At 39.7% G+C, this 21,427-nt stretch overlaps 2 protein-coding genes across 2 annotated transcripts; one reads left to right on the forward strand and one right to left on the reverse strand.

Annotated features, from left to right (window-relative positions):
- Positions 1-35: 35 nt before the first annotated feature.
- Positions 36-1,635, reverse strand: LOC112202729. The gene is made up of 2 exons (XM_024343739.1): positions 570-1,635; positions 36-331 (listed from the first exon to the last, which is right to left on the reverse strand). Exons 1-2 carry the CDS (start codon positions 1,633-1,635, stop codon positions 36-38), a joined length of 1,362 nt encoding a protein of 453 aa, XP_024199507.1.
- Positions 1,636-12,257: 10,622 nt separating this feature from the next.
- On the forward strand, positions 12,258-16,741 carry LOC112194634 (dihydroxy-acid dehydratase, chloroplastic). Its single transcript, XM_024334851.2, has 14 exons — positions 12,258-12,859; positions 12,954-13,025; positions 13,581-13,628; positions 13,876-14,030; positions 14,135-14,329; positions 14,399-14,510; positions 14,657-14,726; positions 14,812-14,870; positions 14,994-15,117; positions 15,232-15,302; positions 15,550-15,651; positions 15,891-15,971; positions 16,076-16,234; positions 16,326-16,741. The coding sequence occupies exons 1-14, from the start codon at positions 12,341-12,343 to the stop codon at positions 16,374-16,376; spliced, it is 1,818 nt and encodes a 605-aa protein (XP_024190619.1). The 5' UTR covers positions 12,258-12,340; the 3' UTR covers positions 16,377-16,741.
- The last annotated feature ends 4,686 nt before the right edge of the window (positions 16,742-21,427 follow it).

Raw genomic sequence — 21,427 nt, forward strand, 5'->3', positions numbered from 1 at the left:
GCTCTAAGCAACCGCAAATTGAAACGGTATTCCTTCTATGTAGATGAATATGCAACCTTAAAAAACTTCTGCTTTACATCTTCTATCAATTTTGAATTACCTTTACCCCTATATTTACTGGCAAGGTTCGCCACCAAGTGCTTGTAACAAAACAGATGAGGATTACCAGCAAATACCTTATCGAAAGCGCTCAACAATCCAACACCCCGATCACTAATAAATGTGATAACTCTTCCTTGAGGTTCAAGCAGACTCTTCAAATGCTTGAAAAAGAATGTCCAGTTTGCATCTGTCTCAGAATCACAAAAACATATGGCTAAAGGATAGAAACCTGCATGAACCATATCACAGTAAAATCAGTCTACTGGGGGCCAATAATGTTGTTATTGCACTGCAGGACACTATCACAACGTCGCACAGTAATGTAAAAATGATATCTATCACAATTAAAGAAACTAAAACAAGAAATATTAAGCACACAGATGAAACTAACAAAAGCCAATATTACTAGGGGCCAAGAATAAATTTATGGGGGGGGGGGGGGGGGGGGCAATAAACAATACAGTTACCTTGATTCCCATTCCTTCCAGTTGCAGACAGAATCTGCCCCTTGTAAATGCTTTTACCAAACGTTCCATCAACATACAACACTGGCAAACAGAATTGGAAGCCTTCTACACAACCTCCGTATGCTATGAAAAGCCTCTGAAAACGATTTGTAGATGGTTCAACCTCCAACACAAAAGATGATCCGGGGTTACTCTGCAAAACAGCTTCCTTATACCAAGATAACTTGCTGAACGTGTCTGCATCGGAACCATAAATCGCTTCCTTGGCCCGATGCTTTGCTTTCAAGGCAACCTTGTATGAAATATCAAACCCATATGTTGATTTGAACTTGCTCATAATCTCCCTTGGCTTCAATGAAAGATTAAAGCTAACATCTGCAGCAATGCAAGTCTTGACAACCTTGGATCCCAAAAGCTTGTGTTTTTGAGTCCTAACTACACCCTTGCAAGTGTGAGTATTATTCAACTCTGTGATATAAAGGCAACCATTGGCAGATGATGAAAAAGCACGAAGATGCCAATCACAACCTTCAGTTCCAACATTTGCACAGACTGCATGAATACGGTCCAAATCATTTCTCAGGAATACAAACTCGAAACCAAGTGCAATTGCATACTTCTTGAGCTTTTCACGGAGCTCAGCAGCGCCATGAAACTTATCCCCGACATTATGAATATAAGAACTCCACTCATCAGACAAATACGTCTTGTGAACTTCAGTCCTGAATGCACCACCCAAATAATCATCTTCATCAATAACTTCCGAACCACTATGCACCGAACAGTTTCTCCTACAACCTCCCCCAGTTTTTAAAACTGAAATATCGACACACTCTAACCTATGTATTCTGGCAGAGCTAAACAGCATATGGAAATCACGATCATTACGCAGAAAACAGACTTCACACCCTGGAACTAAATACTGAAGCTCAACAATATCAGTTGGGGAAAACTGGAATGTGCGGAAAATGTCTTCATACAACTCAGAGTAGCTCATGCATTGATTCAAAGGAATCATATAACCTTTGCCAGAGTAAATGCACCTAGCAACCAGAGGATCAGCCATAGACCTACGAAGAAAACACAGGCAAACGAATCTATTATTAAACCTAAAACACATATTACTGCCCCCCAATAAACTGAATACTGCCCACCAATAATGTAATCAAACCTACCAAAACGAAGTAGAAGCAGTACCAAACAACTTTTAAAATGATGAAAAGGATAAAAAAAAACAACAATTACAACTACTTAATAACACATAAAACATTACTGCCCCCCAGTATAATGATTACTGGTCCCCAGTAATATAGTCAAAACAGCCATAAAAAATTTGTAAGACGTAATAAATTGCAATGCATTCAAATAAAGCATCAGTAAGCAACAATTATAGATACTAAAATATCGTTGAACAACATTATTGGCCCCCACTAGAAATATTACTGCCTCCCAAGAATATAATCAGAACTACCGCAACACTTCGGAAATAGCTCAACCTCAAAATCCAAACATGAATTCACCAAAAGAAACACAAAATTAATACAGAAACTCAAAACTAACACAATGCACTCAAAAATAGCTGGAAGTTCAAAATCAAAATTACAAAAACAATTCATAACCAAAACAACCACCTGGAAGCTCTGATTCAGAAAAAATCAGTTCGAAAATAAGACAACAATTTGTACAAAAAAATTCCTAAAATCAAACATATTAAACAGAGCTAAAAGCCAAACGGAATAGATAGAGGTAAAGAAACAAAAGCAAACCGCAGTGGAGGAACACAAAGAGCATCTGGATCATGATCCATGTGAAAATCAGAGCAGAATTTCTCTCTCTATGAATCTCAAAACTTCTACCACAAGCTCTAAATATAAATCGCAAGAGCTTCATACACCGAACTCGCCGTAAAGCTTCACAAACCGGAACCAGGGAGCTTCTGTCACGCCCCTGATTTTACACACATGAAAATCGATATATAATCCCATAATTACATATGCGTGAACGTTCAGCCATCAATACAAAATACCTAGAAACTTTTTCCCTTTTAACCCAAACACATATTGATGCCCTGAACCCACTATCTCAATATTGACCCGCTCCATAGAGTCATATATTACATAAGCTTACGAATTAAATTGTCAACAACAAAATAAAACGTAAATGCTGCTCAGAGTTAACTATACAACGGAAGTCCTTATCAACGGTAAAGTTACAAAAATGGCTTCCTACCGTAAAGCTGCAAAGGCGCTACCTCAGCTTCAGTCCCGATTATCCTAACCTGCAGGATTAACCCCTACACCGTTGGAATGGTGCACCGGGTTGCCACACAACAAACCCGGTAAGCTTTTGCAAGCCCGTATGAGTAACTCAAACCACACGCAACTCACGCCAAAGATAAGGAAAACAACTCACGCTTTGATTCCTTAAAAACACGAAATAAAGGAGAATAACTCACACTTTAATTTCCTTTCAAATCGAAATAAAAGAAAGCAACTCACACCTTGTTTCCTTTTTAAAACGAAACATAGAAAACAACCCACACTTGAATTCTATCAATAAAACATAGAAAGCAACTCACTCCTTGATTTCTATCAGTAAAACATAGAAAACAACTCACACCTTGAATTCTATCAGTTGTACCATAAGCGTACCATAGAAAGCAACTCACACCTTTATTTCTATCAATAAAACATAGAAAGCAACTCACACCTTGAATTCTATCAGTTGTACCATAAGCGTACCATAGAAAGCAATTCACACCTTGATTTCTATCAAATCGTTAATAAGGAAATCAACTTGCACCTTGTCCCCTTAAAAACCATTAATAAGGAAGCAACTCACACATTGTTCCCTAAAAATACGTAATGTCATGAGTTGTCAATAACCAATTCCCGTTACCCCATGAATTACCTATATGGCAGACAGATTAGAGCTCTAACTGAAAAACGCAATCACTCGTCCGGCCAAAGACGTGGTCACCTGATATTCTGCCCAAGGTCTTAGACCTTCGATCCTCGGGCCGCAATGTCCCTTGGAGCAAAACATTAAAGGAGCCGCACTGGACCCAAAATGTTACACAAATTGCAACGGTTTTGAAAACAATCGAAATCAACATTTCCATAATCATTGTTTTCTGAAAAAGCCATAACACAAAACAATAAAAAGCATCATTTCATGCATATTGTTTTCATAAATCCACAAACCACCAAAACATATATATTTCACGTAAACATATATCTATATGTAGTTATCCGCGCAGAAATGCCTACTAATACATGAATACGTATGTATATATATACATCCCATAATATATATATATACACACATAGTCATCTACTCAGAAGTGCCACTAATACCATCTATAGTTTGCAGTTAATAAGTAACTCTCAAAACAATAAGGGTATTTCCCGTTCGTGAAATGAACTTCGTGAGATTACTCACCTCGAAACTCCCGCTGCGTCTTCTATACAGAACCGAACTAACACTCCCACCAACAACTTGTCCAATTCACCTTTTAGAAGCACCTATTCACCAATGATCACAATCAGTAACGATTCACATTTGATTTAAGTCCGAAACCCTTGTTTTGAACTAAAATCCCCAAAGTGGCGCCAATCGAGGCAAAACCACATCCGAGACCTCCCAAAGTCTCCGGAATACGTCCACGATCGATGTGACCAAACCACAAGTCGATCGGACGCTCGAATCCTCACGGATAGAATAAATCGATCAGTATGAAACTACAAAAATCATAACAATTCCATACGAACTCCAAAATCTGCATATTATATATCGAAACGCTCGTATCAACGAGTAGAACATATATAATACCAAAAACAGTTCCTTAAGTGGCCAGAACACCGCCTGAACGCCACCACAGACGGTGGTGCACCGCCGCCGGCCAAAAACTCATTATTTCACAAAACTCCCAACATCAAAAAGCTTCATCTAAGCATGCTTGTGAACTTTCATAACTGGCTCGAAGTCAGAAAACAAACTTAAGGGATCGAAAACTACCTCACAAGCCGTGAACAGTAATCCCAACTGAGTTGAACAAGGTTTCACGTGAATCGATCCAAACAACCACCAAGGATCGATCGACGAAGCTGCTCTGAGCTCAACCAAGAAGGCTTGAAGTCTCTCCGACGTCGGAACAAGGATTTCCGACCGGGTCCGAAATCCTCCAACTGCACTGCTTTGCTGCACTTCCTCCACCACGAATCGCCGCAAGAGGCTGCCACAGGGACGACCGCACGAGAGAGGCGAATCGTTCTGTGCAGGTTTCAAGGTTAGAGGTGGCCGGAGATCGCTGGAAAATCCGAGTCGGGTCGCCGGGTTTGGGTCGGGTCACGCGCAAAGATGAGAGAGAACAGAGCTTCTGATTTCCGGAAAAAGAAGGGTGAAAGAAATGAAAATAGTAAGTTTCCAAAAATGGAAACTACTATTTATAGAACTTTCCCAAAACTTCAAACACTCATAACTTTCTCATACGAACTCCGATTCTCGCGTTCCACATGTCCACGAACTCGTATCGACGCGCTCTACAACTTTCGTGAAGGAAGTTTTCGGAGAATCCCAACGCTTCAAAAGTCAACCTTTGCTACCCCCCTAAAGTCATACTTTCCGAATAAAAATTCATCCGAAACACTTCCGCTCCATCCACGAGCCACAAAACCATCCAACAACCAAAAATTAGATTCCGGAAAGATCCTCGGAAAATAATTACGAATTTCCGGGGCATCACAGCTTCTCTCTCCTGTCTATATAAATCGCACAGCTCCTCTCTCTCTCTCTCTAAAATGATAGAGCTCCACACCCAAAACCCAGGGGGCTTCTCTCTCTACAGATACAGCCGAACCTCTCTCACTAAAATCGGAGAGCTTCGCTCCCTAAATCACGTTTCTGTTACGATTTCAAAACGTTTCAGTTATAGAGGGGCAAAAGCGTCCAGAAAATTGAATAAAACAGCCACGTGTTGAAAAAGTTGGGTAATTGGGGTTTAAAAATGAAAACTGAAGATTAAGTGGGCAATCTCTTAGAGTATTTGGGTAAATGGGGTTAAATGTCCCAGAAATTGGGTAAATGATCATTTTCCCTTAATTAAAAGTTATAGGTCATTGGTAGCAGATTTTAGAAGTAGCCCAAAGGTTGCTTTTAGAAGCTGTTGTGGATCAAAACACGTTCTGCAGTTGTTTTATGTACTGACAGCACTTCTAAAAATATTATTTATCAAACACGCAACTGGTTTAATTCACAGCCAATTATTCTCACAATACAGCAGCAACAGTTTTTTTTTTTAAATCACAGCAATCCTAAACTAGCCCTTAGGCCCCATTTGGGATTGCTTTGCTTTTAAAAAAAATCATCTTTTGTTTAAAATTTTAGATTTTATTGTGTTTGGTAAATAGATAAAAAGTAGTTTTAATTGAAAATTATAGGTCACTGAGAGCAGAATTTAAAAGCAGCTGAAAAGTTGCTTTTAGAAGCTGCCATCGATCAAAACACGCTCTGAAGTTGTTTTATGTACTGACAGCACTTTTAAAAATATTATTTACCAAACACGAAACAATTTTAATTCACAGCTGATTATTCTCACAACATACATAGCAGCAACAGTTTTTTTTTTAAGTTACACCAATCCCAAACTAGCTATCATCTTGTATAAAAATAAAAATAAAAAAAATAAAAAAGTTTCTTAGCTCATCAATGACATCAGTTTCAAGCACTTCTTTAGACAAGTTAATTTTGCAATTATACTGAAAACACCACTACTTATGAGTAATTATTTTATGTTGAAAAATCAAGTCGATTATATCAGATATCAAGTTTCTTAGCTCATCAATGATATCAATTTCAAGCACATCTTTAGACAAGTTAACTTGATTAGGGTAAATCATAGGATAATTACTCGTAGTGGTGTTTTCAATATTTTAAAGGGTGCGTCTATTGCCACCCTACTAATTTCTTTTCTCACCCTACATTAAATATATATAGCCTAAATTACTGATTTCACCCCTTAAATAAAAAATAATAAATAGAAAGAAAAAAAAAGTTGCAAAGGCTACGCTTCCACCGTCTTGTAATCTGTCCCTGCAACATACCCTAACTTTTATCCTTTCATGTTTCTCTCTCTCCCTTCTCTATATGGCGATTAAGCCAAGGTGAATGCATGAGGGGATCAAGCTTAAGAGAACATATACATATATACACTATATACTAATTAATATAGCAATACATCGATCAAAGATACATGGTGCTATGGGATTTCAATGAAATATTGGTATGATATTATGACTGGTCAAATTTGAAGGCCCATTAATTATAGCTTTGGCATTCAATTCCTGTAGTCAGTGGCGGAGCCAATGAAGGACGAGTGGGGGCTAGTGTTGTTGGAGACATCATTGAGGATGAAAAATATGTGCAAATTTGTGTGATGTTCCCTACTCTCAAGTATAGGAGGTCAAGTTTAGTAAAGGGAAAAGGTAAAGAGTATCGTATCCAAGGGATTGAGTAACTCTACCCTAACTAGATCACCGCGAAAATAAAACCTAGAAAACACATGCAAGTCTATCTTTCTACAAATTAATAGTCTTGGCCCTTTGAAAGTCAAAACTATCAATAATGATATTTACAATGGTAAAGTGGTGAATCGGCTTTGTTGATTTTAATTTTGATAAAGAAAATTAAGGTACATAAAATAAAATAAACAAATAAAAGTGTAGAGACTAAATCAATTAGACGTATAGAGACTTAGGCATCGCACCTAACCTTACTCATGCACAAAATATAACTCATATTTAATGTAATAACATGCTTTGATAAATTTCCCCTTAGTGCTTTGATGAAGCTACCAAGAAACCAACTAGTCATGCAATTTAACAATCTCTTCCGGAGCAAAGCTAAATTACACAACCTTTATACCATTCAAATCTTCCAGATCCTAAATGGCTTATGGTGCCGTGAGCGTAAATTCTTCCGGAACCTAAATTCACAACATCATGCTTTAATATCAAAGTAAGAAATTCAAGCAACTTAGTTCTTCCCTTAGGATTAAGTTAAGCCACCACCTATTTAGCTACACATGCTCACGGAATCAAGAATTTATCAAGTTCATGTTTCCGATTCATTAATTTCCTAAAGCATGCTTCTAGGTGATAAATCTATAAACACACTTAGGATATATAAAAGTATCATAGCTAAAAGATTCAAAACATGCATAAACATCAAACACATGGGAATTTACATTATTTGCACAGCTAGAGCTAACCCTAGCCTCAAATCCAACTACTCACAACATATGTTATTACAAATACAAGCCATGAACATCAAATTAAAGAGAGAAGGAAGATAAAAGAGAAGAACTACCCAACCTCCCACCTAGCTCACAAAGATGTCAAATGATGAGAGAATTGCTTCAAGGTATGAGATTTTCGGTTTTACAACCAAAAACACCATACACATCCACAAAACTCAAGAACAAAGAAGAACAAAGGCTTGGATGTGTCAAAGCAAGTGTTGTGATTGATTTAGAGTGTGTAGTAACTTCGGTTTTGGTGAAACTCAAGTGCCTACACACCTATTTCTCACACAAACTTAAAGAACTATGTACAAGGTATGAAAAACTAACCTAAAACTAGAGAAAAGAGAGATTTTGATGCTCCAAAATGAGAGAGCCAAGGGGGAGCACGGTTTTGGGAGAGAGGAAGGGCTATTTAAAGGCCAATGCAATCCAAATAAAGGTGGAGATCAAAAGGAATGAAGGGCTAGATGTGATTGACAAATGTGTAAGCACAAATTATGGATCTAGTCCTTGACTCCATATAGAAATGACTTAGAAAGCCCATAGATATTTTGGTGGAGGAGAAAAAGTAAGGTCATTATGTAGGGGAATAAGGTAATAAATGAGAGACAAAAGTGTCATGTGTAAGAATGTGACCACTTGTTATCTTTAAAATTTTGAATTTCAAAATAACCTAAACCTAAAGTCTTCCCACCTAAAGTCTTCCCACCTAAAGTCTCTAACCCTAGTCAGCTTTTCCTTGTCCTCCACAGATGTTCTCGGCCTGCCACCTTGGTCGGAAATTTCCGGAATCTGGCGTTGACTACCGTTGACCCATTTTTTGTCGGTTTGCGCACTTTCTTCTCATGTCTTCCTTCAATTGAATCTCCATCGAGAGTTCAGAATTGGCCTTTGACTTCTTCGTACCGAATGTTCCTCCATGAGTGTAGATCATCCTGGTAAAATTTGAGAGCTTAATGGTGCCGGAATCCGTACAGGTCAGGTTTTGCAATTTTTGTCTTCTAGTGTAGAAATTGGCACCGATCTTTTGAAGTTCTTCCACTCCGAACTAGCTCTTGATCTCTTCATAAGAAATTATTATGATGTCTAGAATGGATATGGAAATTTTCAGCTTATTTGGATTTCATTTGATCAGTTTGCCGCTCCTCCTTCCTTGCCTAGCTCGGTTTCTCCTAGTCGGAGTAGGAAAATGTGCTAAAATTGACTTTTTAGTGCATTTCCAAGTTTCTCCATCATTTCCTAGCATGATAAGGAAAACATAATAAATATATAAAAATAAACACAAAGGTTAAGCAAAAGTGCAAGATTAGGGGAATAATTACTTGGTAATTATGGACCTAACAAGTGCCCTTAGCAAAATTATGAATTTTGTGTACTGAGCTGCTTTTTGCCCCCATAGGTGTGGACTGACTTAGCTTCTTTTAGCCCCCATAGCTATAGATTAGGCATATATTAATAGGAGACAATGATTCGTGACAAAACTAGCTCTCAATTTTTTTTTTATCAACTATGGCCATTCACATAGCCACACGTATCCTCCACCCACTGCTCTCCCTCTCTCTCTTATCCCAGCTCCTCTTCTCCGCCTCCTTCTCTCTCATCTCCTCCACCCAATTGCCTTCAGCCTTCCTCAGGCTGTCCCTCCTCTAACTCTCATCCCTAAGCTTCCTCTCCTCCACGCCGTAGTTCACCGCTCGCGGCGGTCCATTCCGGCATGAAAACCTCGCTCAAACAGGAGTTGTAGCCTCGTCCAATCTTTGCATTCATATCAAGCGAAGTGTCCTCTGTGTTCTGTCCTCTGTGGTTAGATGTGAATAAGGGCCAAAAAAATTTGAGATTTAATTTATGAAATTGGTTTTGGCGTGGTGTGATGGAGATTTTGATGATAATCCACTTTTTTTTTTGGTTGAGATTTTGTTCTTTTGTTACGTTTGAGTCTACAATTTGAAGATATAGATGAATTTTATTCAAATCAGAGCTCGAAGAGACTAGAAATTAGATGTTTGGGAAAGAAAGATTGATGTGTATTCTAAACTGAGGAAGAATGGATAGAATGGAATAAAAACCATGAGAGAGAGATTTTTCTGAGTTCACGGGTAAATGAGAGGCAGGAAAGGAAAGAAATTTTTTTGCCCTCGTTCATATATATTCCTGCCTCCGCCACTGCATGTAGTGGTTTCTTATATTATATGTGGAAGTTGAAACTTAGAGCACGAATATGGAGAAAAAGAAATGAGAGAAGAGAGAAAGAAAGCAGGCCAACGAGAAACTGATGAAGACGGCGCTGCTTGTTTTGTAGAGATTGGATTCAATTTTTTTTTGTTTACTGAAATCTTTTTACATTTTAGCTGTTTTTTTTTTGGGCTGTGACCACTTACCCAATTTTTGGCTAAAAATTGCCCACTTACTCCACCAAGAGTTTTTTAACCCCATTTACCCAATCTAACAGTGTTTGACAGTATTGCCCTCATTTTAATTAACAAATTAAACTCATATCTCTCTCTCTCCTCCCCCTCATCAATTTCTCTCTCTTTCTCTAACCTCGTCTCAGGCTCTCTTTCTCTCTCTGAGCCACCACGCCCAGCACTCCACCGTCGATGTTGGCCTCCACCGTCGCCGCTCCGTCCCACCGTCGGACCACCAGAGGATGACGCCATCTAACTCCACGATCCCAACCCCTCTGGGCTTCACCGGTTTTGTTCGTCAGATGTCCGGGAAGCTCCGAAGCTCCACGCCGGAATCGGGTCTGGGCTTCCCTTGCAGGTCTAGGACGACGTCAAAACTGTGGTCTATTGGGGGGTAATAGACAGATTATTGCCCCCCACTAATTTCTTAACTGTGGTTAATTAATCACTGAAATTAGAGTTTTGATAAGTCTTATGTTGTTTTGACTTTATTAAAGTACAATAATCTGTCAATGATAGTTAAGTGAAGGGTTCTGACTTAAAACGAAGACATTATTTGGGGGCAGTAATGTGTCTACTGCCCCCCACTAAACCATTAAAACTTGCACCAGTTAAGTGAAGGGTTCTGACTTCGTATGAAGACATTATTTGGGGCAGTAATGTGTCTACTGCCTCCCACTAAACCATTAAAACTTGCACCAGTTTCAAGGATTCACAGTGTATTGCACTTTATCACAAACAAATCAACAAGAGATGATTACTGTCTCCTAAGAAAGACATTATTGGGTGGCACTAATGTGTCTACTGCCCCCCAATAGACCATCAAACATTACACCGCTTCCTATGTTTCACAGATTATAGAAGTTATTCACACTCAAAACAACAGATAATGTCTAAAAACCCACATTTTGAAGGTCAATATTCTGTCTACTGCCCCCCACTAGACTGACACAAACCACACAATTTTTTTCATTTATCGACTACTGCAATTTAACACTACATTTACTTTGGAATAGCAGTTTTCAGTCCGTCAATAAATAAAGCAGTCATCATTGGCCCCCAATACAAAGTCTACTGGGGGGCACTAATGTAACAACTTTTATGGTTATGACTGCACAATAGCAGATAGCAGTTTTCAGTCCGTCGTCGATTCCTTCAGAAGGTCAATCTCGGCCTCGCCGAGCTTCTAAGCGACGAGGACCGTTGGCTTGGCGTCGAGCCTGGCCGCGAAGAGCACAACGACGAGTTTCGGCGCCGCGATGGCGAGAGCAGGCGTCGTGGGCGACCTGCTGGAGGGATGGAGGGAGGGAGAGAGAAATCCGACATCGTCTGGAGAGAGAGAGAGAGAGAGAGAGAGAGAGAGAGAGAGAGAGAGAGAGAGAGAGAGAGAGAGAGAGAGAGAGGTGAGGGGGAGAGGGCAAAAAAGTCCCAAAAATAAATAAAAAGAAGAAAAAAAGAATTAATTGGGTAAATGAGAAATAATCCCTTAGAGTGTTTTGAGTAAACGGGGTTAAAAAACAGTTAGTGGAGCAAGTGGGCAAATTTTAAGCTAAAATTGGGTAAATGAGCATTTTCCCTCTTTTTGGGTTTTTTTCTTTGTTGACTATAATTGGGGCAAATTTGAAAGTTTAGATCAAATTATCAAAATATAGGATGTAGGATCAAAATATTGAATGTGAAAATAGCCGACCCTATCAATAAAATGGTGTTTGGTGCAGTGTTTCAGACCCGCCACGTCCACCCTACCCTACTCAAGATTTTCTCGATTTTCTATCCTTATCACTCCACCTACCTAATAACTCTCTAAAATTGAAAACTACGAACAAGATAATTATTCCCTCTCTCTTTTTTTTTTATCGGAGGGAAAAGACACCAATCACCTGCGGCCTCTCTTGCATTTTGAATCCTGACCCTTGATTCAGACCTGTAACTCCTCCACCTGCTTCTATAGTACAACATTATCACACACTAACTATTCTCCCAATCCCCTTCCTAAACCCTTCTCCCCCATTTCTTCACCCAAAAAAAGCAAAAAAAAAAAAAACGCCCGCCACCACCACTTAGTTATGCAAGGCGCTCTCATTAGCTCTACTTCCACCATCCTACTCCGCCCACCGCCTCAGCCGCGGTGGAGCAGGACCACTCCTCATGTATTCTCCATCCGAGCCTCCGCCCAATCCGCCCCCAATGCCGTCGCCGTTGACGAGAAGAAGCTCAACAAGTACAGCTCCCAAATCACGGATCCCAAGTCCCAGGGAGGCTCTCAGGCCATTCTCTACGGCGTGGGACTCTCCGACGCCGACATGACCAAGCCCCAGATCGGCATATCCTCCGTCTGGTACGAGGGCAACACTTGCAACATGCACCTGCTGGGCCTCTCGGAGGCCGTGAAGGAAGGCGTCCAAGAGGCCGGAATGGTCGGCTTCCGGTTCAACACCGTCGGCGTCAGTGATGCTATCTCTATGGGGACTAGGGGCATGTGCTACAGCTTGCAGTCTAGGGATTTGATTGCTGATAGCATTGAGACTGTCATGGGGGCTCAGTGGTACGATGGCAATATCTCCATTCCTGGCTGTGATAAAAATGTGAGCTCTTCTTGCCATTGCCATTGTTCCTTTTGCGGTTGCTTAGTTTGATTGTTTGACATTGATGAATTGGTGTTGTCATTGTTTGTTGCAGATGCCAGGTACTATTATGGCAATGGGCCGGCTCAACCGACCAAGTATCATGATTTATGGGGGAACTATCAAGGTTCGACGTCTCTGTTTGATTAGTAAAAATGGGAGCTATGAATATACTTGCCTTTCCTTTCTGATTATCTTTTCATGCGTTATGGATTTTGAGTTTCTCCTGAAAAGATTTTAGTTTTATGATTAGTAATCAATCGTTTTCTCTTTCAATATGTTTTAAAATAATAAGGTTGAGTTTGAATAGGATGGATAAAAATGATATGGTCGACTCCAGCCTACATTTATAAAACTATGTTTGCATATGGTATTGTTAGATACTATTTGGATGTTACAAGCTCATGTTTGGAAATAAAAATTCATTCTCTTTGGTATTTCTGATGCATGCTTTGGTTTTGGGATTCTGAAAAGTGATATTTGTCTTTGATTCCTTCATCAATGAATTTGGTGAGACTGAGCTAAGATATTGTGGAATTGTTTCAGTTTCTTTTTACTATATACTTATGTGATGATTGAGGGTTCAGTGATTGTAGATCATAGTTGAACAGGGTTATTACATTGTCTATCTTTTAGATTTTATTATTATGTTTTCTTTATCTTCTCTCTGTTTTTCTTGCAGCCTGGGCATTTCCAAGGCAATACTTATGACATAGTATCCGCCTTTCAGGTATGCTTTTTAAATTGTGGTTAGATTATGATTTTTGGGGCTTATTACTTGGTGTATAGGAATATAGTGTGTGTGTGTGTGTGTGTATATATATATATATATGTCCTCATTACCTACATCTATATCTAATATCTGTTGATATGAATATTCATTGCGTGAATATTGCGTTTGATGATAAAGGTTCTACTTTAAAGCATTAGAAGTTCACATATTCACTAATTTTATATATTTATTTTATTGATGTTAGATTTATGGAGAGTATGTAAGTGGATCCATTAGTGATGAGCACAGAAAGAATGTTGTTCGTAACTCCTGTCCTGGCGCTGGGGCTTGTGGTGGAATGTATACGGCTAATACAATGGCTTGTGCCATTGAAGCTTTAGGAATGTCTATACCTTACAGGTAGAGATCCTCTCCACTATTGTAAATAAAAATAAACAAAAAGAAACTCTATCTGATGTTTGTGACCAATATCTCTCATTTTTTTTTTTCCTTTCCTTCTTAAGCTCTTCTACACCTGCTGAAGATCCATTAAAGTTGGATGAGTGCCGCTTGGCTGGGAAGTATCTGCTGGAATTATTAAAAATGGATTTAAAACCGCGAGATATTATTACTCCAAAGTCGCTACATAATGCTATGGTTACTGTCATGGCATTGGGTGGATCTACCAATGCCGTGTTACACTTAATTGCTATTGCCAGGTGAGAAACAATCCTCTGATGCTAATAATTGTGAGAATGAAAATAATTTACTGACAAGATTCTTGGCAGGTCTGTGGGCCTGGACTTAACTCTAGATGATTTTCAGAGAGTTAGCGATATGGTTCCATTTCTTGCAGATCTTAAGCCTAGTGGCAAGTATGTCATGGAGGATGTACACAAGGTCTAAATTCTATTGATTTTTTCTTTTTCTTCTTTTTTTTTTTCAATTTTTTATTTATTTATGGGTGTGTGCTTAATATGGTACATATGCATATGATGTTTTTTGAAGAATTCTCATTATTTGTTTCTCTTGATCAATGATAACAGATTGGAGGAACACCAGCCGTGCTTCGCTACCTATTGGAGAATGGACTTTTACATGGGGATTGTATAACTGGTGCGTATTGGGAGTGTATGCATGATCCTACTCAAGTAATTTTTAGAACATTGACATAATGATATTATTTTTTTTTTTTCTGTAGTAACCGGGAGGACACTGGCTGAGAATGCCAAAAGCTTCCTTCCTTTGTCTACTGGGCAGGTTTGATAGCTTTCTAACCTTGAAATTCACTATCTGAAATATTGCCATTGTTTGATGTTGATAAATCATTTGTTTGAAGACAACTTTTAATTATTCTCGTTCTTTTTTTCTCTCATCATTCAGGATATAATAAGACCCTTGGAAAATCCTATCAAGAAAACAGGCCACCTCCAAGTATTATATGGAAATCTTGCACCAAAAGGTTCTGTAGCAAAGATTACAGGGAAAGAAGGACTATATTTCTCTGGTATTGCTTTTATTTTCTGTTATTTATTTTTACATTTTTCTTCCTTCTCCTGAAGTTATTTGTTCTTTTATTGAAAGTCCCTATGCTGATGAATTATTTGTTAAAATACTTCAGGTCCAGCACTTGTCTTTGAAGGGGAGGAGGCTATGATTGCAGCTATCACAGAGAATCCAATGAATTTCAAGGTCATTTCTTGTTTTATAACTTCATCTGTTTCTAGCAATTGTTTATTGACGTACATTGAATTGGAAAATCATGATCTAAGACTAGTTGTTTAACACTGCCAAGTTCAAATTGTTTCTTTTATTGATTCTAGGCATTTCTTTTTTTCATCAGGCAGCTGTTCATGACGACTTTAAACTGCAAGGTGTTTTCTTTAATTGATCTCTCATATGGCATACCTAATTTGCATATCTATTTGTTGTTTTCCAGGGAAAAGTAGTTGTTATTAGAGGAGAGGGACCGAAGGGAGGACCAGGCATGCCTGAAATGTTAACACCTACGAGTGCAATAATGGGTGCAGGTCTTGGGAAGGTGCACTTACTTATAGTTTACATTTAGTTTTTGATTAGTTTGACTTATTTCATCACGTGAAGTGTGTCGGTTGGTTTCTTGTATGTCCAACAATGATGATTTGACTTCATTACTTCCTATTAGGTTCTCTTCCAGATAGAGCTAGTGATCTTTATTTATTTATATATTTATTTTGTTGATTCAAGTAATTCCATCTTTGTTCCTTCAAGCTATATCACACTGCTTTGTTTGATTCACAGGAAACAGCATTGTTGACCGATGGTAGGTTTTCAGGAGGTTCACATGGATTTGTTGTTGGCCACATATGTCCTGAAGCACAGGTTCTTTTAATGTCTTTTTTCATATTATTGGATTGCCCTTGTCTTGGTATCATATGTAAAGATGGTTTCTGCAACTGATAGAATGCGTTTCAAATGGTTTTCAGGAAGGTGGTCCTATTGGATTAATTGAAAATGGGGATATCATCACTGTTGATGTTGAAAAGAGAAGATTGGATGTTCAGTTAACAGATCAAGAAATGGATACTCGAAGAAAGAACTGGGTTGCACCTCCATACAAGGCTAACCGTGGAATTTTGTACAAGGTATGTCAAAATCTTTCCTATTGCAGCCGTCTTTTCCTTGTTATGGCTGTCGTTGTGTTTAAGAAACAGCATATCTTCTTTGTATCTCCAGTATATCAAGAATGTACAATCAGCTTCAAATGGATGTGTGACGGATGAGTAGTGGAGAATGGAGATTCGAGAAGCATTTTCTATCAAAAATTGCAGTCAGCTTCACATGTATGCGTCACAGTCTCGCAGATGAGTAGTGGAGATTGGAGGAAATGACGTGGCATAGAGATGGCATAAATATGCATTAGTGCGGCTCTTTAGGAGTTTAGGATGTCCTTTCGGGTCTTTGTTCTTTTGGGACTAGGCTTTTTTTCACTTTAGTTTTTCTTGTGTTTTCATCTATTTGATACATCAACTGTAAAACAAACAGAGTTGTTGGGTTAGTGAAATTCTCAACGGGCTTGTAACATTTGTTTCAATTGCATCATGGTAAGAATTTGATGAATGCATCCTTGTGGCAACAATATGACAATTCCAGACAATGGTGCATGAATAATTTTATTTACGCAATTTATAGTTTCAAAAAAAAAAATTATACTATGTGTTTTAGGGAATCAGAAATTAAGAGAAATTTGCTGTGTATTCTCATTGATAATAGGGCCCTCTTTATATAGAGGATTACAATGCATAGAATCTCAATCATATAAGGAAAGTAATCGTACATTGATTAGGAATCTAGATCATTCTAATTGGACCCTATTACCATTAGGTCAAGTAACTTAGAGTTTGGGCTAAACACAAATTAGGATTTACTTGAACACTACCCTTTTTGTTGTCCAAACGCGGTGCTTCTTTCGTTGCCTCGTTAAAAACCTTGCCGAGTAACAAAAACCCAGTGGGACAAAAATAACCTCGGTCGAAGGGGAAAAAGAGCACAACACACCATTCACGATTCGAGATGAACATGTAGACATCTCCCCCTGATGTCTGCGCCTCCCCCTGATGACTACGATCATGGGAGTTCAGATAATTTCCGCAAGCCAATTCTTGCCACATGTTTCTCGAATGTGGATTTGTGCAATTACTTAGTAAACAAGTCTACCACATTGTCCTCAGATCGAACCTGGTTCACTTTGATCTTGAGGAGCTTCTGTTGTTGCTGATTGTAGAAGAATTTGAGCGATATATGCTTGGTGTTGTCTCCTTTGATGTAGCCTTGCTTCATTTGTTCAATGCAAGCAGCATTATCCTCATAAATGCTGGTTGGCTCATCTGTGGTAGACTTCAGACCACAATTGCTTTGAACATGTGTAACTATGGATCGAAGCCATATACATTCACGAACTGCTTCGTGAAGAGCAATAATCTCTGCATGATTCGAAGAGGTAGCGACTAAGGTCTGCTTTGTAGACCTCTAAGATATCGCGGTCTTTCCCATGGTGAAAACATAACCAGTTTGGGAGTGACCTTTGTGTGGGTCAGAGAGGTACCCAGCATCAGCAAAACCTTCCAAAACACTTATATTGTTTTAGGATGGGGAAAGGGAGCGCAGTTCACCACGTGTGGCGTCCCTGGCACTTGATGGGTCCGAATCCATCTTCTCTCTGTAGGGATAGAACAAGCCCATATCGATGGTACCACTCAGATATCGAAAGATATCTTTAACACCAGTCCAATGGCGTTTTGTTGGCGTTGAGCTATATCTTGCTAGCAAGTTCACAGCGAATGAGATGTCCGGTCTTGTGCATTGTGCTAAGTACAATAATGCGCCTATTGCACTTAGGTAGGGCACGAAGCCTAAGTGCAATAGCCAATTGGCGTTGTAGCACTTCTTCGTCGTCATCTTTTGGACGGAATGGATCCTTCTTTGGATCAAGACTACGGACGATCATTGGGGTGCTTGAAGGCTTAATCTTATCAGTGTTGAAATGCCTAAGCATTTTTTGGGTATAAGCTGATTGATGAATCAGGATACCATCTCTACGGTGCTCAAGTCCAAACCGAGGCAAAACTGTGTTTTCCCAAGATCTTTCATCTCAAACTCGGATTTCAAGTGTTCAACGGTTTCCCTTAACTCTTTAAGGGTGCCAATTATGTTCATATCATCGACATAAACCGCTACTATTGCAAATCCGGAACTTGTCCTTTTTATGAACACACATGGGCATAGTTCATTGTTAACATATCCCTTACCAATCAAATAGTCACTTAGACGGTTATACCACATCCGTCCGGATTGTTTCAATCCATATAGTGAGCGTTTCAATCTTATAGCAAATGCGCTCCGTGGTTTAGAGCCACTTGATTTGGGTAAATGAAGTCCATCTAGGACCTTCATGTATATTTCTGTATCTAGATCCCCATATAGATACGCAGTAACCACATCCATAAGCTGCATGTTCAGTTTTTCAGAAACTACCAAACTGATAAGGTAGCGGAACGTTATGACGTCCATTACGGGAGAATATGTCTCCTCGTAGTCCATTCCAGGGCGTTGTGAGAAGCCTTGCGCCACAAGGCGAGCCTTGTACCTTACAATCTCGTTTCTCTCATTACGCTTTCTAACGAATACCCATTTGTGACCAACTGGTTTGGTGTTGGGCAGTATTGGCACAACTGGTCCGAATGCCTTTCTTTTCGTTAGAGAATCAAGTTTTGTCTGGATAGCATCTTTCCATTTTGGCCAATCAGCTCTACGTTGGCATTCATCAACGGAGCGTGGTTCGATATCATCAGTCTCAATAATCTCACGCGCCACTGAATACGCGAATACATCATCAATGATGATGGAGCTTCTTTCCTACGTCCCATGTACACTAGTGTAATTTACAGAGATCTCTACGTTCTCAGGGATAGGTTCTGACATTGAGGCGTCTCCCAATGATGTCTCTTGGACATAACCATAATCCGGAGCATTCTCATGGGACGGATTTTGAGTATCGATGATCAAAGGATTTGTTTGTGGCTCATTCGCTTTCTTTCTAGGGCGAGTATCCTTCGAACCAATTGGTCTACCGTGCTTCCTTGGGGGACCTGCGGCCATAGACGCCACATCATTGCCATGTTGGGCAATTGTGCCATCTCCTGGTATCATTGGAGTGGCGTGATGTCCAGTATTTGGGACATCGATCCTTACAGGCACGTTTGCAGCAGGTATGTGTGATCTCGTCACTTTGGCAGCATCAGAAAACGCATCAGGCAGAGTATCTGCTACTTTCTGGAGCTCGATTATTCTTCGCACTTCAAGTTCTGACTCTGCGGTACGGGGATCGAGATGAGACATAGTGGGGATAGACCACGACAATTCCTGTCGTTCGTATTGAACATCTGTGTTCTTATCTCCCCCGAACGATGGGAAGACTGTCTCATCAAAGTGACAATCCGCAAATCTAGCAGTAAAGAGATCGCCTGTCAAGGGTTCAAGATGGCGGACGATCGTTGAAGATTCATATCCAGCATCAATGCTCATTCGTCGTTGTGGTCCCATCTTAGTACGTTGTGGCGGCGTAATAGGCACCTAAATGGCATACCCAAAAATGCGTAAGTGTGAGATATCAAGCTCGTACCCAGTCACTAGCTGTAACGCAGAGTAAGATTGGGTTGCAGTGGGTCGTAGAAGAATTAGCATCGCTACATGCAATATTGCATATCCCCAAGCAGAAATAGGGAGATTGGTGCGCGTAACCAATATCTGTGCTATCATCTGTAGTTGTTTGATAGCAGCTTCTGCGAGACCATTTTGGGTATGAACATGGGGAACATGATGCTTTACATCAATCCGCAGTGACATGCAATAGTCATCGAATGTTTTCGATGTAAACTCCCCAGCATTATCAAGTCGAATTGACTTAATAGGATGGTCAGGGTAGTGAGCCCGTAGAAGGATAATCTAGGTGAGGAGTTTAGCATACGCAGCATTTCGAGTGGACAACCGCGACATGTGACCAGCGTGTCGACGCATCAACCAATACCATAAAGTATTTAAAAGGTCCGCATGATGGTTGAATTGGTCCACAGATATCCCCTTGGATTCTCTGTAAGAACGGAATGCGTATTTTAGGATCCTTTGCGTAGGACGGTCTCGGTCCTAATTTCCCGAATGAATAGGCTTTGCAAAATGAGCGAGGGGCCTTAAAAGCAACCAATGAGGATTTTGGTTGGGCCTGAGCGTCTTTAGCGTTATTAGAAGCAAAATGTGTGACTACATCTCCCATTATGGCGTTGGAGCCATAGGAATTAGCATGTATGGCGTCATGGCCATTGGGAGGAACAACCATGGTGTCATGCTCATGGTTGACGCCATTGATGGCGTCATCACATGGGACTTGGGCGGCCCTATGGCTCCCCATGACTGCTGCAGCTCTAGATGCTGCAATTGTTGCGGTCTTGGTCAGTCCAGGAATCAATTTTCAATTCTTGCTTCTTCTCACTCTGAAGAATGGATGTCCGTGTGAAGTCTTTAGTATAGGGAGCATCATATCATGACCAGGATGTTCTAGTCGGTCATGCCAAATCCAATATATGTATGAATCCAAGAGATCTTCTCTTATTACATTATTGGATTCAATTGGTCGAATTGTAGTGACATAAAGTCCACTAGATTGACACATAAGCTTCTCTAAGATGCGCTTTCTTCCGCAATCATTAGAGGTAATGCAAAGGAACTCTTTTCCGTTTTCATTATGCATTTCCGCATGGAATCCGTTGGCTCTTATATCTTTAAAACTAAATAAGGTCTGATTTGCCTTAAGAGCGTAGAGAGCTTCTGTGACTTTAATCAAGGTGCCATTTGGCAATAGGAATTGGGCCATCCCATGTCCTTGAACTAAACCTGATGGCCCAGCCATCGTAGTCACAGAGGAATATGTATGCAACATCTCTAAGAATAATTGCCTATGTCGTAGAATGGTGTGCGTAGTCGCACTATCCGCGAGACATTGTAGTTCATCCATTCCTAAAAGAAAAGCTCGTAATTAAAAGGAGTCATAAAGAAAAGAACTCAACTTTTATTAATAAGCCAAACGTAATTACATCATTGTTTCTTTTGACCAAAGAAAATTAATCCAATAAACTAGCTAACACAAAACAATGGTAGTCGTCTAACTTAATTCCAATGCAAATGTGACCAGGTGAGTAGAGAGATGTCGGTGGAGCAAAACTCGCTTAAGTACCACTTATCTCAAACCTTCCTAGACATCATACTTGCATTGAGTACGCCTACTT

The sequence above is a fragment of the Rosa chinensis genome, chromosome 1 (genome assembly GCF_002994745.2).
Source record: "Rosa chinensis cultivar Old Blush chromosome 1, RchiOBHm-V2, whole genome shotgun sequence".
Lineage (NCBI taxonomy): Eukaryota > Viridiplantae > Streptophyta > Magnoliopsida > Rosales > Rosaceae > Rosa > Rosa chinensis.

Excerpts from the sequence above, each read along its gene's own strand:
- LOC112202729 (XM_024343739.1), bottom strand. The coding sequence starts at position 1,635 with ATGGCTGATCCTCTGGTTGCTAGGTGCATTTACTCTGGCAAAGGTTAT. Across the intron at positions 332-569 it reads TGGAAGGAATGGGAATCAAG|GTTTCTATCCTTTAGCCATA; the intron begins GTAACTGTATTG and ends TGGTTCATGCAG.
- LOC112194634 (XM_024334851.2), top strand. The coding sequence starts at position 12,341 with ATGCAAGGCGCTCTCATTAGCTCTACTTCCACCATCCTACTCCGCCCA. Across the intron at positions 14,330-14,398 it reads CACTTAATTGCTATTGCCAG|GTCTGTGGGCCTGGACTTAA; the intron begins GTGAGAAACAAT and ends GATTCTTGGCAG. Across the intron at positions 14,511-14,656 it reads TCATGGAGGATGTACACAAG|ATTGGAGGAACACCAGCCGT; the intron begins GTCTAAATTCTA and ends CAATGATAACAG.